The 19,208-nt window shown below is 46.9% G+C and overlaps 1 protein-coding gene across 2 annotated transcripts in view; it reads left to right on the top strand.

The window, feature by feature from the left end:
* The window catches only part of dpm1 (dolichyl-phosphate mannosyltransferase subunit 1, catalytic), a 75,463-nt gene that overhangs the window by 30,944 nt on the left and 25,311 nt on the right, over window positions 1-19,208 (top strand). For both annotated transcript variants that reach the window (XM_070896035.1, XM_070896034.1), the window contains exon 3: window positions 17,574-17,607. In XM_070896035.1, the coding sequence (XP_070752136.1) occupies window positions 17,574-17,607 (34 nt within the window). The remainder of the gene's footprint in view (window positions 1-17,573; window positions 17,608-19,208) is intronic.

Raw genomic sequence — 19,208 nt, 5'->3', positions numbered from 1 at the left:
TTCTACGTTTTGCTTATACAGTCTATTAATTCAATTTGATTTATCTGACCATTCATTTTTGAACACACCATTCCTATTTTGCTATGTTATTTATGTTGCTTAATTCAAATGATCAGATAATTCATTTTTTTTAGTGCAAAAAATGACGCATTATCAGGGAGTAGACTATATGCTTCTCTCATTAGTTCAAATCTTGAATCTTGTCTTGGTTCATTGTTTGTATTTCTATAAAGAATCCTCTTAATTCATAACATAAGAAATAGGAGCAGGTGTAAGCCATATGGCTCCTCGAGCCTGCTCCGCCATTCAATAAGATCATGGCTGATATTCAACCTCAGCTCCACTTTCCTGTCGATCCTATATCCCTTGTTTGCCTTAGAGTCCAAAAGCCTATCGATCTAAACCTTTAATATACTCAACGACTGAGCATCCACAGTCCTCTGAGGTAGAGAATGCCAAAGATTCGCAATCCTTTGAATGAAGAAATTTCTCGTCATCTCAGTCCTAAATGGCCGTCCCTTATCCTGAGACTAATTCCCTAAACTTATCCTTATCATAGTGTTCCAAGTCAGGAAATTATACCCTTCCTAGTGCATAGATGTCTGATTCAAAATATGAGGACCAAAATTCAATTCAATATTTTAAGTAAACTAAAGTTCAGATAGCTTCTGACCATGCATGCGTTTTGCCTTATTAATCATCTACTGGAGAAACATGTTTCAAAGTTACCCTGTATCTCTTCTAGAACTTCTTCAATTCTTTATGCATGTAGTCAAAATTAGTGATATCTACATTATCGTTCTCAAAATTAAATCTCTGGTGTTGGAATTTTCCTGAGTGTTTTAAATAATATCAGCATTTTACTGTTCACGTTTTTGTGTAACAAGAAACTTAGAAACATTGCTTTTAGTCTCAACATCTAAGTAAATTACGTAGATTGTGACCAGTAGAGATCAAAGGGGACAAATGGTGCAGTAGATTAGAATGTTGTCGTCTTATCTCTAGGTCTTGGTTTTAAGTTCAACCCACTTAGAGAGGCTGAAAATCTCTTTCTTCTGTCAGCTGACAAATTACTTACTGTTGGGTGAAAATTCACAATGGTCTGTACTTTGGGACAAATTGGCATTAAATTCTAGGACCGGAATTTTCCCGCTGCCGAGCGTGCAGATTTGGGGGCGGGTCGGCAGTTGAAATTGCAAGTGTGTCGGGAACCCGCCGTAATCCTGTCACATCGCGCATTTAACTCGTGCACATTTCCTAGAGCGCCACATACCCAAACAGCAGAGGCGGGCGACCTGATAGAAGTCATTAAGTGCTTGTTGTGAGACCCTTAACAGGGATTTTATCTAGAATTTTTGATTTTCACTGGATGACAACGGGAATCATGCAGCTCAGGAACCTCGTCTGTCAACGTGAGGCAGAAGCTCAGTAGCCATTGTGTGAGATCATTAATGGAGAGCATGGAAATACACACACTCGCTCCCATATTACACCTCATTACTTGCCTAAGGGAAAGTCTCTTGCTGACTCTATTTTGTGCACAGATTTAGGTGTCTAGACTTTGCAGGTCCTTCCTGCAACCTCAGAAGCCACTCTCACTATATTGCTAGTCACTATCACAGCATTGACAGATTAGTTCTCTGATCTCAACTTGATCTGCCATCTATTACATCAGCATGGATACTGTTTTCTACTGTCTCACTTTGGTCCTCAGAATTGGACCAAGATGAGCCCCACCACCAGCAGCAGCAGCAGCAGCAACAACATCACCACCACCAACCTTCTCCACAGGAGAGAGGGCATCAGCGCAGGGCTGCATCTTGCCAGATGTGAAGCTCCCAACACAGGATATACGGGCAGAGGATGAGCTTCCTCAATATGGCTGAGCAACAGTGCCAAAGGTGGCTCAGGCTATCATGCCAAGTTGTCACAGATATTTGCAGCTCACTGGAGCAAGACCTGCAGCCCAGAGGAGCTGGTGGACACTCCTTACCAGTAGCTGTCAGTCGCCACAACTTCTTCTTCTTTGCCAAAGGCTCCTTCCAGGGATCTGCAGCAGACATTTGCAGCATCTCGCAGTCGGCCGCCCACAGATGCATCATACAGGTCACTGATGCCATGTTTAACAAGGCAGCCAATTATGTGAACTTTATCACGGATGAAGGCAGTGTTGATGGGCCCAAATTTGCCCCCAGGGTTAGAACAGCGCATCTCCGTGTGGTGCGCCGACTTTTTAGAACAGAAACGGCGCCTTGGTATTCTCCCCTCCGTTTGGTCGATCCAGGCCCTTGGCGCAGCGCAGCAGACCGCTAGAGTGTGCGCGCATGTGCAGTAGCTCCAGGCCCCTGAGGCTGTGTGGGAGGGACCCGAAGCACGCCGCCCCTAGCTCTGGCTGAATGAGCTGCCAGGACGAAGATCGGACGCGGGCCTCCTTCCCTCCCTCCCGTTTAGCTTCCGCTCCCCCTCCCATCCCCCCCCCCCCCCCTCCACGTCGACGGCAGCAGCGCCCGCCCGCCCGGCATCTTGCTGGGGGCGGCACCACATGAAGTCTTCGGGGGCCTGGCCTGGCTTCTACTTCCTAGGTGGGCCCACCTGCCCCGCCCGAAGTCTTCGGCGCGGCCCGTTCAGCCTCTCTCTCCCCCTCCCCCCCCCCTCTCTTTCCCCCTCCCCCCTTCCCCTCCTCCCTCCCCCTCCTCCTCCTCCCTCCCCCTCCTCCTCCTCCCTCCCCCTCCTCCCCTTCCTCCCCCTCACCTTCTCTCCTCCCTCCCCCTCCCCCTCCCCCTCCTCTCCTCCCTCCCCGTCCCCCTCCCCTCCTCTCCTCCCTCCCTCACCCTCCTCCCCTCCCTCCATCCCCCCTCCTCCCCTCCCTCACCCTCCTCCCCTCCCTCCATCCCCCCTCCTCCCCTCCCTCCATCCCCCCTCCTCCCCTCCCTCCATCCCCCCTCCTCCCCTCCCTCCATCCCCCCTCCTCCCCTCCCTCCATCCCCCCTCCTCCCCTCCCTCCTCCCCTCCCTCCATCCCCCCCTCCTCCCCTCCCTCCATCCCCCCCTCCTCCCTCCCTCCATCCCCCCTCCTCCCCTCCCTCCATCCCCCCTCCTCCCCTCCCTCCATCCCCCCCCCTCCTCCCCTCCCTCCATCCCCCCTCCTCCCCTCCCTCCATCCCCCCCTCCTCCCCTCCCTCCATCCCCCCCTCCTCCCCTCCCTCCATCCCCCCCTCCTCCCCTCCCTCCATCCCCCCCTCCTCCCCTCCCTCCATCCCCCCCCTCCTCCCCTCCCTCCATCCCCCCCTCCTCCCCTCCCTCCATCCCCCCCTCCTCCCCTCCCTCCATCCCCCCCTCCTCCCCTCCCTCCATCCCCCCCTCCTCCCCTCCCTCCATCCCCCCCTCCTCCCCTCCCTCCATCCCCCCCTCCTCCCCTCCCTCCATCCCCCCTCCTCCCCTCCCTCCATCCCCCCTCCTCCCCTCCCTCCATCCCCCCTCCTCCCCTCCCTCCATCCCCCCTCCTCCCCTCCCTCCATCCCCCCTCCTCCCCTCCCTCCATCCCCCCTCCTCCCCTCCCTCCATCCCCCTCCTCCCCTCCCTCCATCCCCCCTCCTCCCCTCCCTCCATCCCCCCCTCCTCCCCTCCACACCTCTCCTCGCCTACCCTCCCTCCACACCTCTCCTCGCCTACCCTCCCTCCACACCTCTCCTCGCCTACCCTCCCTCCACACCTCTCCTCGCCTACCCTCCCTCCACACCTCTCCTCGCCTACCCTCCCTCCACACCTCTCCTCGCCTACCCTCCCTCCACACCTCTCCTCGCCTACCCTCCCTCCACACCTCTCCTCGCCTACCCTCCCTCCACACCTCTCCTCGCCTACCCTCCCTCCACACCTCTCCTCGCCTACCCTCCCTCCACACCTCTCCTCGCCTACCCTCCCTCCACACCTCTCCTCGCCTACCCTCCCTCCACACCTCTCCTCGCCTACCCTCCCTCCACACCTCTCCTCGCCTACCCTCCCTCCACACCTCTCCTCGCCTACCCTCCCTCCACACCTCTCCTCGCCTACCCTCCCTCCACACCTCTCCTCCCCTCCCCATCGCTGTCAGAAACACAGAGAATCACTGACAGAGAGAGCGACACTGGAGGGAGCCCTGTCCCAGCATGCTGTTGGAGGGCTCCCTGTGATGCAGTAGGTGAGTAGAAACTTAATTTTTTATTTATTGATTTTTTAAATTATTTTTTCTATTAATTTTTTTAATTTTTTTTGATTTGATTTGTTGATTTATTTATCATTTATTATTGATGACGGCTCTTTATTTGTAAAAGTGAAGTGTTTAATGTTTGTACACCCTCCCCATCTCTCGTTCTCTACGCCTGATTTATAAATGTAGGCAAGGTTTTTCTGAGTGTACAAAAATCTACACTTACTCCATTTAAGTTAGTTTGGAATAAGTTTTCATGCCTAAACTTGCAACACAGGCGTAAGTGGCTGGACATGCCTCCTTTTGAAAAAATAAATCTGTTCTACAATGAAACTATTCTAACTCACTAGAACTGGAGCAAACTAAATGCTGAGAATTTCAATTTCTAAGATGCTCCATTCTAAACTAGTTGCTCCAAAAAAAGGAGCAATTCAGGCCAAAACTTGAGCCCATTGAGTGGGTGCTCAGTTTTGCCGCTCTGGATGGCTTCCCATAGGTGCAAGGCATCATCGACTGCCCACATGTGGCCATCAAGGCACCCTCACGTCACCAAGGAGTGTTTGTGAACCGCAAGGGCTTTCACTCCCTTAATGTGCAGCTGGTCTGCAATCATAGGAAGATCATCATGCACGTGTGCACCAAATTCCCTGGCAGCTGTCATGATTCTCTCGTCCTGCGCCAGTCCACCCTCCCTCAGCTCTTTGCAGTGCCAAACCCATTTACCAGCTGGCTGCTTGGAGACCAGGGCTGTCCACTGAAGATGTGGGGGTGGGGGCGGGGGGGGTCTTGATGGACCTGTGGGAGAGTAAAGAGATATATTAAGAATGGGTAACTATACCATTAAGCACATCATGAACATTCACTGAATGCTGACATCAGTCCCTATATGAGTGATTGCTGTACGCCATGTGGCTGAATGAGATGTAATTCTGCCACCAGGTTGCTGAGAGGTCCCCATCTCTCTGTCTCCTGCCGCCAGCAGCTCTGCAACTCTTGACACTGCCGGGGCCCCCTTTGCTGCAGTCAAATTACTGAAGACTGGTGGGCCACCTCCGGTTGTCTATCTCTCCCTGTTGTTGTGGGCTCTTTTCTCCTACAAGGAGGGAAAGAAGAGAAATTTGAGTGAGAGTGATGGAATGAATGTAAGGAATGGATGGGTTACGTCTGTAGAGAGTGACTATGAGGGAGTGGGGTGCCAATGCCAAATGGCCTCCTTCTGTGGTGTTAACTTGCTATGATTGCATTAGGATGAGGGTGAGTGTGAGGGGTGGTTAGTCAAATGGGGATGAGAATGTAGGTAGAGAGAGGGATGGGTGGACATGCAAGGTATGTTGATGTGAGTAATGATGTGCAGGAGTAGGGTTGGGAAGCATTAGTGATGGGATGTGATGACAGGCACATCAGGATGAAGGCGAGTGTGGCTTTGCACTTGCCTTTCCTGATCTCATCAGATCATTGAATCTCTTCCTGCAATGCACCCATGTCCTCCTGACGACACCCCTGCTGCTAACCTCCTCAGCAATTTTGAGCCATGCCCTTTTGGTCTCTTGGGGAGGTCTCCTCTGCCCATCAGCAGGAAAGAGGACCTCCCTGTGTGCTCTGACTCCCTCCACCAGATTATGTAGCGAAAAGCGGGATGCAGCACTCTGTCTTTGGGAACTCATTTTTATAACTTGCAGCAATAACTCAATCCTCTACTATACTCCCTCCACGCACCTACATCAATCTTCAAATGCAATGTGGCCACGACTGCTTTAAATATCCCCTCTAGTTCTGAAAATAATTATATGTACATTTTTGCATTGCGTTATTAAAATACTCCTGTAATGTTTCTGATATGGATGGTTGCCTGTGTCTCACAGCTGCCCCATCATTTCAATGGGGTTCGCACTTCAAACCAGTCGAGGAGTTGATCTTGAGCCATCTGACTACACGTAAAGAAAGAGAGTACCGGTTAGTTACTGCTGTCTCTTCAATTGGTATGGGGTTTTCCAGGCATGGGTGGCTTTCTTTAGTGATTTCCCCCTGGACCCAACCGCAAGCAGACTTCTGGGGCTTCCTCATCATTGCACCCTGGGAGTGATTCCTTTTGAAGTGACGACAGGTGGATGCAAGCCCATCCCCTCACACAGCCAATGTGGGTTAAATCACTTTGGAATATAGTGTATTTTTCTTGTTTGCAATAATACTTATTTTTGTTTTGAAGTTTCACTCCTATCTTTCCTCATTTCTTGCATTTTTATCACTGCATTTCTCCTATGGCATTACTCATGAACAAAAACTTTATAAAAATTCTTATAACTGCCTCCCTTTCTCTCCCATTTTCTAACTGTCTATCTATGTCTTTCTGTCTCTCTCCCCCTTCCTCCATTGTTCTCGAATGCCACTCATTGTCTTCTAACTTTTTCTCACTCATGTAAATCTATCCTTCCCTCTATCTCCTCTGTCTTCTGTATGTTTCTGAGTTACTAAATCTGCATATTTCAGCCTTTTTGAAAACTTGGAAATGCAGCAAGATGAGAGCCAAAACGCACTTGTCTTGGGGAGGGGTGATGGGAGGTGATACAACATGCCGAGGCACAACAGAAACTATGGTGTGGGGGGGGAGTATGAGACTAGAGCCAGGGATGGCAGGAAGCATTGTATGCTGGTGTCTGACTTGGCAGGGAAGGCGCTGGCACTGAGGTCTGGTCTGCAAGGGACTAGTGCATCTGGAGAAGTGGCATAGCCCTGGTGGATCTGGAACCATGACATTTAATGGTATCGGTGACCAGCGAATCCCGGTACGTTGCTTGCAACCCATGTAGGTGAGCAAGGAGGCTGGGGTCTGAAGCACATGGGTTGTGAGATCTGATGCTGTAGCAGGCAGAATGCAGATCTTGGATTTGTGAAAATGGGGAGCGGTGGAATCCTGAAGCTGAAGCCAGAGACCCAAGGCTAGAAGAGGGAGAGCATGCTGGAAGGAGGAAGGTGCACCAAGGCCCGATGGGCAAAGGTATAAGGAAGGTGGTGTAATGTTGGTCTCTTTATTTGAGACTGGGAAGCATTGCAGAGTTAGGGGTGCAATAACTACTGTTGCAGACCAGCAGCGGAAGTTTTCAGAAGGCATACCAACTCCATCAGCATTGGGACCAGCAGATTGGCTGATGTTTCCATGTGCTGATCGCTCTGCTGTTCCACTTCAACTTCCAAAATTAGCAGGAGCAATCCTAGTCAGATCATCAGATCTGCCGCTCCTGAAGTAGATCTGGTTAAAGGTTATGTGCCCATCTGCAGCAGAATTGTGCTGTGGTCGCCCTCTCTCTGACATGGGAAGTGATGCTTAAAGCTGAAAGAGAAGGGAGGTGGTTTGGGGATGTGGAGCTGGGAAAGAAAGTAGGGAACAAGGCCGCTCCTAAAACTACGACAAGGAAGGGTGGAATCTAGAGCAATCAGGAGATTCCGAGAGAGAGGGAGGAAGCAGAGAGCAGAGCTGCCGTCCTTGCGGCAGGCTTCCTCAGGAAATGGCAGTGGAAGCAGAGCTGGAATACTTGGGGTTGGATTTTCGGCTTTCAAGCTTTCGGGGTGTTAATGGCTGTGGGGTGGTCCTGATACCGCCTGGAAAAAGTTTGCGCCTTAGTCAGCAAAATTCGGGCAGCTGGGCCCTGCGTTTGGGGCGGAGCGTTAAGGGAGACGTTGCACCTCTCTCTTAAGGCGCTAGGCCTGCTGAGCATGCGAAAATCCCGAGCTAAAGAGCTGGCCTCAAGAGCGCTCTGAGAGGCATGGGGAGGGAGAAAAAAACATCAAAAACATTTCCAAAAAATACCTCATGCCACCACGACATAAATCGCAAAAAAAATAAATAAATAAAAAGCAAACACACTTACCTGAGGTCAACATTACTTGCCTCTCTGCAGCTGCTACAGCTTAGACTGCCCGTTTTCACAGGCGATCCCTGCACGTCGCTCTACGGATCGGGCGGGTAGCAAAAATTGGTCCGATGTTGCAATTAGGGGCGTTTCACACCGGCTCGCAGCTTCTGGGCAGTAATGCTCCGCGCCCTGCCGGGACCGGCCCTGAAAACCCCAGCGAGGCGCTGGAAGCTGGCCGCCCACTGCCGCCATTGCCGTCCCTCCGGGGCGAAAACAGAGGAAGCCAGGAGCGGAAAATCCAGCCCTTAGAATTGGTCAAGGAGGAATGGGGCAGAGGCTGTGCAGATGGGCCAAATACTGAGATAGAGGATTAATGGATGGGGAAAGATATTCTAATCTGATTGATTTGTGGTACAATATAGTTAGCATAGAAAATGCCAGCGTCGACCAATCAGCAGCTTTACACACTCTGGGCACTAATTTGGTCCTGACTATGGCACACCCATTTCTTGGCAGACCCCGGGCGGGAGGTCCATTTTTGTCGCCAGGTCCCGTCGGGAGCCATTTTTGGCTCCATTGTATGGGTGGCAGCTGGGAGCGGGACTCGGCGGCCGATGTCACTACTGTGCGTCAGTTGGAGGCCTCTCCGCTCGGGGATCTTCGGAAGGCCCCCACTGCGCATGCGCAAGATTTTTTTTTTGCAGTTTTCTTGATCTGCCGTGTAGTCCTTTCGTGGCCCTTGGAGGCTGATTGGGGAATTGCGCATGTGCATAAAAGGAAAGCACTTTATTCCGCCTGTGAGTGTGAAAGGGGAGAGGCGAAAGTTGGAGGTTAGAGAGCAGAGAGGTGGCATTACGGAGGACAGAGTTGGAGGTTAGCAAGGAGAGAGATGGTATTGGAGAGAGGACAGTCTGAGTTGCAAAGAGAAATTTAAACCCACAAACTCTCATTAAAGCCAATCCTCTCATCGTTGAGGATGAGTGGCCAGAAATCTTCAATGAAGGCTGCCAAAACCAGACCCAGAGCTTCGTGGTTCAATGAACAGGAATTGGAGGAGCTAGTGACAGAGGTGGAGCGCAGGTACAACAAACTCAGCCGGGATGGTCGTGGAAAGCCTCCACCCGCCCAGATACATTTCAATCACTTTTATGACATCCAATTTAAACATCACCATCAGCAATAAAGTAATGCAACATGCACCTAACTTATTTTCCAGCAGTCCCATTCATATGGTACAGCATCCGCCCGGCTGCCATGATGTGATGGCCTCCAGCATTCCTTCCCACCCATTCTCCATGCTGCCCAACTGTCATCAGATCACCAGCCTCCTGTTCTCCATGCTGCCTGACTGCAGTCCACCTCTCCCTCCCTCCCACCCGATCTCACTGCTGGCCGAATGCCATCCACCTCTCCCTCCCTCCCACCCGATCTCACTGCTGGCCGAATGCCATCCACCTCTCCCTCCCTCCCACCCGATCTCACTGCTGGCCGACTGCCGTCCAGGTCAGACCTGCTTTTCCCGAGCGGTCTTTCCGGCAGGCTGCAGGTTGACCGGAGGCCAGCATAACTGATGAAAACAACACTTTTCCAACATCTGGCATGGGTGGACGGCACGATCTGACATCAGCTGAACCCTTCCCCACCAATCTTCCGCCGGGCGGAACCTCGACAGCAGATGGGTCGTTCCAGAGGAATCGCCCAGAAAACCGACATTTGCGGCGGGACCTCGGTGGATGCAGGCGGAACATCGACTAGTTTTGGCCCCTCAATGTTGTATTACAGGCACACAGCCACAAAACATGAATATAAATAGATCATTCTTTGGATTAATTCCTTATCCAATTTAGCTCTCTTATTGTACTTATCTTTTTGCTTTGCAGTCGTATACACTTAGCTGATCATCTAACTGTCCTTTGAAAATATTCCATTTGTTTCTTTGTAATTGTCCATTCCTTCACAGTCTCAATCTTTCCTGATATGTCACTTGCCACATTAAATTTTCCACTAATCATTAGTATGTCTCATCTAATAATAATATGATTGCTTACGACTAAATGTTCTTCTGCCTCCAGTTTCCCTGTTCACCATTAAATCTGATGCATCTGCCCTGGTCCAGTGATTCACAATAGTGTTTGCAACAGCCGTCCTAAACTGCCTGAATGAATTTAATTCCTCCCCAGTCCAACTACTTCATGAATGATTGAAATTGCCCATGATCTCTGCCTTCTGTCCATCAGTAGTACTTGTCCAAATTGTTCCATGCCAGCTTGTAGAATAATTAACTTAAAATTCAATGTTTCAGTCACATCTGCAAACCAAGAATGTGACCTGATAAGAACAATGCATTATGTGTGAATTTTGGCAGCTACTGTAAAAAATAACACCTTTTATCCTTGCCATCTGAGTGATGCAGTGGATCTTATGGTATCTATAACACTATTTTTACCATTGTTAGCCGAGTTACAGCCAGCTTGATTGGTTTACTTTCCAGGAAGAGGCTAATTCTTTCATACACTGTCAACTTGACTGAACGGAACAATAAAGATATTCTCTGCCATTCCATTGATCCTATCTGAGCATTGTAAAACCTACAACATGCACCTAATTAGTGGGTTGACTTTTGAATCTGTGATTAAGGTGCACTGCTGGAGGAGTGTACCAAGTTCTTTGAATAACATCTAGCTTAAGCATAGCCCGATATGGAAGTACTTAATCTTCAGACTAATTTCAGAGAAGGAAAACATTTTCTTTCCCAGTGCTTTGTCCCTTAGACCTTGATGGGTCTACATACACGAGGTTGGAAACTTGACTGTAATCCCCAAAAAGCATTTTTGTTTTACATGAAATCAGTGGAGTTTTCAGGATTCATGTTTATCCTCCTTTTACCCACAGCATCTTGACTTTCAGAATCGACTTTATTTTTTACCTTGACAGAACTAGTGCTGATGGAGCACAGTGATTTCAAAAGAAGACATAATGGGACAAAAAACTGTGGTCGTAGACTTCCCGCAGACACATGCCTCCAACCACAATAATTTTTACGAAAGTACCTGGTGGCCCTGGAGATTCGGCAACTTGCGGTCCTGGAGCTCTGTGCGAAAGCCAGCATAGGGGCCCACGTGTCCCAGGATCATACGGGTTTCGTATCGATCTCTGGGATCAGGTGGGCTGGCCTAACCTATCAGAGTAGGGATTCCCCATTCAGTTCCGTAGGTACAGAGCTCACATTATGAATGGGAATACCCCCAAAAAACACACACACTGAAAATAAATATTATAATTAATTCAAATGTGATTTAATTAAATATTTTATACAAAAATTTATTTTTTTGTTTTTTAAAAATATATTTTAACAGGGCTAAACATAAACTTACCTTAATGGACAGGTTTTTTCAGATATAAATGAATGAAAACATTTTATTTTTCTATTTTTTAAAATGCTTACACTGGTAAGAATTTGAAGGACATTCACTGGGCAGGAGTTGGGCAAATAGCCCGACTCTCTTTCGCATGCGTGCGACCTGTCAAAAGATTTTTCCGCAAGTGCCGGGTTTAGGCGCATGCGCAGTGCTTGCCTAAACTCAGAACCTGCGCGGTCTCTAGGGGCGCATGCGCATTTAGTGCACACCCTAAGGGACTGCAATTAACGGCCCATTGAGAGATCCTGCACTGCCGGCAGGCAGCCAAACACTCGGTGTACAGATGGGAGAGTTAAGGCTACAGTGTTGTAATTCCATCTCTGACCCATGCTTCTTCCAGGTGTTGCTCCCTACTGGGAACATGGCATCATGGAGTTACCACGGCACTCAAAAAAAAAGCAAGTGCTCTAGCCCTTTTTAAACTGAATTCTGCTGTCCTCAAAATGAAATAAATCATCCCTTTAAAAACTAGAGCATCCTATTATCCCCCAACTCCATAAATAAAATAAGTAGAACATGAAATCCATTTTCTGTAGTTGCCTGTGCTTCTACAGTATACTTCCTTTCAGCCATATCCATAGTCGTACTATTAAAATAAATTTCTTGTGACATATGTTCATTAAACCAGCCTTTCTGAAATCAATCTTTTTATTTGTCCACAGTGGAAGGGGGCATATTTAGATAGTTAGTGTCTTCCTGCTTTACAGCTGTGTCTTTATCTGTGGACCAGCTCTCTCATTAGAAGCATATGGCAAGCTTCAGTGAATTGATGGTCGTCGGTTCCTTCTTAGGTTCTTGAAGATTAATATAATCATTGCAAATGACCAACCTTGATTTTCTTTTTTTTTAAACAAAAAAAATTGAAAGGTTTTTAATAAATACTGAAAGGTTTTTAGAGACAAAACAAATGAAGGCAGAGAAGAGGAGGATGGAGTCATTGCACTCTGATATAATGCTGTGTTGGCCATTTTTTTTACATCTTCTCCTGTCAGTTTGGATGTGGTTATCAAAGTAGAGGTCAATACCCTTGGTTTGATCTGTTCCACTGTGTGCAACCTATGGTCCATGGAGGATTGGTAGGACAAGAAAGAGAAAAACTGTTGGGGGAACAAAGAGTGAGAATTAAGGTTTTAGGGAGCGCAAGTAAAAGAAACTCTGTTGAAGGTGAGTGAGAGATTGAGATTTTGTGTAGAAAGAGAGGACAGAGACATTAGGTCTGATTTTAACCCTGCCTTGCCAGGCGGGCAGTCAAAATGGCCCGTTGGACCTAGCTGCACTGATCCCACTGACTTCCTGGTGGTTGTGATCTTAATCTGCTTGTCTGAGCAGGTGAGAGGAACAGCCGCCAGAAGGCAGTGGGGTCCTTTTTAAAATCTGCAGATCAGCTCTCATGACCATTCGTTCAGGTCCCTGGTGTCAGCCCCCTCCCACCGGATATTCTGCTGGGCCGCAACCACTTCCCGCCAGGTTAGAGTGGAAGACTGACGGAGCCTATGCAGATGAGGCCTAGGAGTTAAAATCTTCCAGGCCTCACACTGCGAAGGGGAGGATGGTTTGACGTCTGCCTTTGCGCCCACCTACAGGACTCGCAGCCAGGAGTGAAAATCGGAGCTTTTGTGTTTGCAGGAGATTCTGTTGAGGTGAAGAGGATTGAAAAATAAATTGTTACGAGAGAGTGAAAGATTGTGTGGAGGGAGAAGAGCATAAAGAGAGATTGTGTTGCTTGGGGATGAAGAAGACAGAGCAAATGTGTTGAGAGACCTTGTTTTGAGGAGCTAGAGAGACTTTGTTGAGAGAGCGAGTGTAGAAAGAGGAAATATGGAGATAAGAGGAAGACCCTGTTTGGGGGAAAGGGGTGAGGGGATCACCTTTGTTAATGTGAGGGAAAAAGAATTGGAGAGATCCTTTTGAGAGAAGGAGTGAACAGAGAAGGGTTTAAAAAAAAAAAAGCCTGTTTACTTTATCTACTTGCAGTGGGCAAGGAAAGCACAATTTATTTTCCAGGAATGATTTTTTTTTAAATTCTCCACTGTTTTGGAGCTGATCTATTACTAATTTATTTCTAAACCCTTTTCGTGGAGATGTTACACTGCAGTTAAAGGTTGCACAGCCAGATAGGGAATGGGTGACCATCAGGAAGAGCAAGGGAAGGCAGGTAGTGCAGGGGTCCCCTGCAGTCACCTCCCTCCAAAACCGATACACTATTTTGAGTACTGTTGAGGGAGGTGGCTCATCAGAGGAAGGCAGCAGCAGCCAAGTACATGGCACCATGGCTCTACTGCACAGGAGGGCAGGGAAAAGAGTGGGAGAGCTATAATGATAGGGGATTCTATTGTAAGTGGAATAGATAGGCATTTCTGCAGCCACAAACAAGACTCCAGGATGGTATGCTGCCTCCCTGGTGCAAGAGTCAAGGATGTCTCGGAGCGGCTGCAGCGCATTCTGGAAGGGGAGGGTGAACAGCCAGCCGTTGTGGTGCATATAGGTACCAACGATATAGGTAAAAAACAGGATGAGGTACCACAAGCTGAATTTAGGAAGCTAGGAGTTAAATTTAAAAAGTAGGACTTCAAAGTTAGCAACCTCAGGATTGCTACCAGTGCCACGTGCTAGTCAAAGCAGGAATCGCAGGATAGCTCAGATGAATACGTGTCTTGAGGAATGGTGCAAGGGGAAGGGATTCATATTGCTGGACATTGGAACGGGTTCTGAGGGAGGTGGGACCAGTACAAACTGGATGGTCTGCACCTGGGCAGGACCGGAAACAATGTCCGAGGGGTAGTGTTTGCTAGTGCTGTTGGGGAGGGTTTAAACTAAAATGGCTGGGGGATGGGAATTAATGCAGGGAGGCAGAGGGAAGTAAAAAGGGGGCAGAAGCAAAAGGTAGGAAGGAGAAAAGCAAGAATGGAGGACAGAGAAATCGAGGGCAAAAATCAAAAAGGGCCACATTACAACATAATTCTAAAGGGACAAAGAGTGTTTAAAAAAACAAGCCTGAAGGCTCTGAGTCTCAATGTGAGGAGCATTCGTAATAAGGTGGATGAATTAACTGCGCAGATAGCTGTTAATGGATATGATGTAATTGCGATTACGGAGCCATGGCTCCAGGTTAACCAAGGCTGGGAACTCGACATCCAGGGGTACTTAATATTCAGGAAGGATAGACAGGAAGGAAAAGGAGGTGGGGTAGCGTTACTGGTTAAAGAGGAGATTAATACAATAGTAAGGAAGGACATTAGCGTGGATGATGTGGAATCTATATGGGTAGAGCTGCAAAACACCAAAGGGCAGAAAACGTTAGTGGGAGTTATGTACAGACCACCAAACAGTAGTAGGGAGGTTGGGGATGGCATCAAACAGGATATTAGGGACATGTGCAATAAGGATACAGCAGTTATCATGGGTGACTTTAATCTACATATTGATTGGGCTAACCAAACTGCTAGCAATACTGTGGAGGACGATTTCCTGGAGTGTATAAGGGATGGTTTTCTAGACCAATATGTCGAGGAACCAACTCGAGAGCAGGCCATCCTAGACTAGGTCTTGTGTAACGAGAGAGGATTAATTAGCAATCTGGTCGTGCGAGGCCTCTTGGGAAGAGTGACCATAATATGGTAGAATTCTTCATTAAGATGGAGAGTGACACAGTTAATTCAGAGACTAGGGTCCTGAACTTAAAGAAAGGAAACTTCGACGGTATATGGTGTGAATTGGCTAGGATAGACTGGCGAATGATACTTAGAGTTGACGGTGGATAGGCAATGGCAGACATTTAAAGATCACATGGATGAACTACAACAATTGTACATCCCTGTGTGGCGTAAAAATAAAAAAGGGAAGGTGGCTCAACTGTGGCTAACAAGGGAAATTACGGAAAGTGTTAAACCCAAGGAAGAGGCATATAAATTGGCCAGAAAAAGCAGCAAACCTGAGGACTGGGAGAAATTTAGAATTCAGAGGAGGATTAAGAGTTTAATTAGGAGGGGGAAAATAGAGTATGAGAGTAAGCTTGCAGGGAACATAAAAACTGACTGCAAAAGCTTTTATAGATATGTGAAGAGAAAAAGATTAGTGAGACTAATGTAGGTCCCTTGCAATAAGAATCAGGTGAACTCATAATGGGGAACAAGGAAATGGCAGACCAATTGAACAAATACTTTGCTTCTGTCTTCACTAAGAAAGACACGAATAACCTCCCGAAAATACTAGGGAACTGAGGGTCTAGCGAGAAGGGGGAACTGAGGGAAATCCTTATTAGTCAGGAAATGGTGTTAGGGAATTTGAAGGGACTGAAAGCCGATAAATCCCCAGGGCCTGATAATCTGCATCCCAGAGTACCTAAGGAAGTGGCCCTAGAAATAGTTGATGCATTGGTAGTCATTTTCCTACATTCCATGTACTCTGGATCAGTTCCTATGGATTGGAGGGTAGCTAATGTAACCCCACTTTTTAAAAAAGGAGGGCGAGAGAAAACGGAATTATAGACCGGTTAGCCTGACATCAGTGGTGGGGAAAATGCTGGAGTCAGTTATTAAAGATATAATAACAGCGCATTTGGAAAGCAGTGACTGGATCGGTCCAAGTCAGCATGGATTTATGAAAGGGAAATCATGCTTGACAAATCTTCTAGAGTTTTTTGAGGATGTAACTAGTAGAGTGGATAAGGGAGAACCAGTAGATGTGGTGTATTTGGACTTTCAAAAGGCTTTTGATAAGGTCCCACAAGAGATTAGTGTGCAAAATTAAGGCACATAGTATTGGGGGTAATGTATTGATGTGGATAGAGAAATGGTTGGCAGGCAAGAAGCAAAGAGTGGGAATAAACGGGTCCTTTTCCGAATGGCAGGCAGTGACTAGTGGGGTGCCGCAGGGCAGGGTTCAGTGCTGGGACCCCAACTATTTACAATATACATTAATGATTTAGACGAAGGAATTGAATGTAACATCTCCAAGTTTGCAGATGACACTAAGCTGGGTGACAGTGCGAGCTGCGAGAAGGATGCTAAGAGGCTGCAGGGTGACTTGGACAGGTTAGGTGCGTGGGCAGATGCAGTATAATGTGGATAAATGTGAGGTTGCAAGAATAAGAAGGCAGATTATTATCTGAATGGTGACAGATTAGTAAAAGGGGAGGTGCAACGAGACCTGGGTGTCATGGTACATCAGTCATTGAAGGTAGGCATGCAGGTACAGCAGGCAGTAAAGAAAGCAAATGGTATGCTGGCCTTCATAGCGAGGGGATTTGAGTATAGGAGCAGGGAGGTCTTGCTGCAGTTGTACAGGGCCTTAGTGAAACCACATCTTGAGTACTGTGTGCAGTTTTGGTCTCCTAATCTGAGGAAGGATGTGCTTGCTATTGAGGGAGTGCACAAAGGTTCACCAGACTGATTCCCGGGATGGCAGGACTGACATATGAGGAAAGGCTGGATCGGCTAGGCTTATACTCACTGGAATTTAGAAGAATGAGAGGGGATCTCATAGAAACGTATAAAATTCTGACGGGACTGGACAGGTTTGGTGCAGGAAGAATGTGCCCGATGTGGGGGAAGTCCAGAACCAGGGGACACTGTCTAAGGATAAGGGGTAAGCCATATAGGACTGAGATGAGGAGAAACTTTTTCACCCAGAGAGTTGTGAACCTGTGGAATTCTCTGCCACAGAAAGTTGTTGAGTCCCGTTCGTGGACATATTCAAAAGGGAGTTAGATGTGGTCCTTACGGCTAAAGGGATCGGGGGTATGGAGAGAAGGCTGGGGTGGGGTACTGAGGTTGAATGATCAGCCATATTGAATGGCGGTGCAGGCTCGAAGGGCCGAATGGCCTGCTCCTGCACCTATTTTCTATGTTTGTTTCTATGTGAATCTTCACTTCCACACCACAGAAATCCCCTCCCAATGTGACAGTGTAAACACCAATTCATTTTGAGCAATGCCACAGAGGATCTGCCAGTAATAACAATAATGAGTGTAATCTCTGTGCAATGCAAAAAGTTGCCTTTAGCTTTCTAGTTGATTAAGAACAATGGCCTCTCTATAAACTGTGCCTTACTGTAACATGTGGCTTTCAAGTAGACCTCTTAGAGATTTTGCTGTAATTACTGTTCAACGTTTTCACAGCTGCTGAGACCGAGAGCAAAGAAGCTGGGATTGGGTAAGAGCTTTGTTGTCCTCCTGTATGAACATTCCAAAGCTATTTTAATCAGTAGTTTGTATATTAAGTTACTTGATTTATATATAGTGGTCTGTAATGAAAAAATGTATTGAAATTGGACTTCTCATTTACTAATTTTGATATTCTAAATGTTCTGATCATTATTAATACTCAAAATCAGACAACACTGCTGTATTGTAGAATCTTTTAAATCCATTTAAGCAGGGCTTAGTGGGATTTTTTTTGTATCTCAGGTACTGTACAGTAGTGGTTACGTTACTGGACTAGTAATCCAAATACCTAGACTAATAATCCAGAGAAAATATCGGATTATCTTTAGGAACCCAACTGGTTCAATTATGTCCTTTAGAGACTGTCTGGCCTATATGTGACTCTCAACTGTCCTCTGAAGTGGCCTAAATGCTGCCATACAGAGATGCGCACAATAAGGTTTTTTGCAATCCCCAAAAATGTGTTACCTCTCCAAATGAATAATGAATTGCCACCAATGACTTTTTTTTTAATGACTTAACTGCTAGGGTATGAAGGCTGCCTTTCTTAAAGCACTGTCTAGGACACTGTTCATGGATAGCACAATAATAAGTGACTGTAGACATGCCTAGAAAGGCATGTTAGCATCAAATGTTTTCCAGGATCCTGCTTGTTTAGTGTGGCAAAAGTTCTCACATTTGTGTACAATTCTGAATTCTGCCAATTTCAATATTTATACATACATATATACATATATTTATACAAGACTCTTAATAATTTAAATTGGCCCTCAGATTCAAGCTTGACAATCAGACCAACTGAGTTTATGTTAATAAATATACCTGCCCGGCTCAATTTGGAATCTGGAATAGCTCAAATAAGATTCCCTACTTCATTTCTCTCATTCATCCTTCCATAGTCATTCTGCACAGCAGTTTTTGCTCCTGTCATCTTTGGCTGCTACACCGAGCTAGCTGAAGAATTATGGAGTTAAAAAGAGCCTTAAGCACATACCTGTATCCACAAATATTGTTCATACATATGCATGCAAGTACTTGTACACGCATAGCAACTTTTCTTTCTCTCCCCCCTCTTCGAGTTTTCTTCATCTGATTTTCTAACCCCCTGCAACTCAACCAGGGAAGTGCTGTAGAGGGTTGTGAGCTGGCTTTAGTAGGGCAGGAGCTGCTAGGGAAAGTGGATGTCTTTTTCCTCAACTGAGAATTGCTCTAATCCACTTGTCAAGACCACAATATCTAATTCATCTGTGAATGTCATCAAATCAGATTACAAAATTACATTCTATTCTATTCTTAACGAAGCACTGCTTAATACTGACTGGGTACAAAAACTGGGAAATATTTCATTCCCCAAATTTATTCCACCTACTTTGATGAATACAAAAATGTACACCTCATACTCCCTAAAAATCTATCTATTGAAATACTTAGTGGGTTGCAACATTTCATTTCAAGTGCATTGGAAATTCCTATGTCGCGCTCTGGCTATGACAAAATCCATTTTAAATGTGTCAACATTTGAGTGCAACATACCCATTATAGCTGTAGGTGACACTGTTACAATGTTAAAAGTCCAATCACTGAATGTTA

This window comes from Pristiophorus japonicus, chromosome 12 (assembly GCF_044704955.1).
Source record: "Pristiophorus japonicus isolate sPriJap1 chromosome 12, sPriJap1.hap1, whole genome shotgun sequence".
Taxonomy (NCBI): Eukaryota; Metazoa; Chordata; class Chondrichthyes; family Pristiophoridae; genus Pristiophorus; species Pristiophorus japonicus.
The sequence above is the reverse complement of the archived record's forward strand: the minus strand, read 5'-3'. Positions and strand labels throughout refer to the sequence as shown.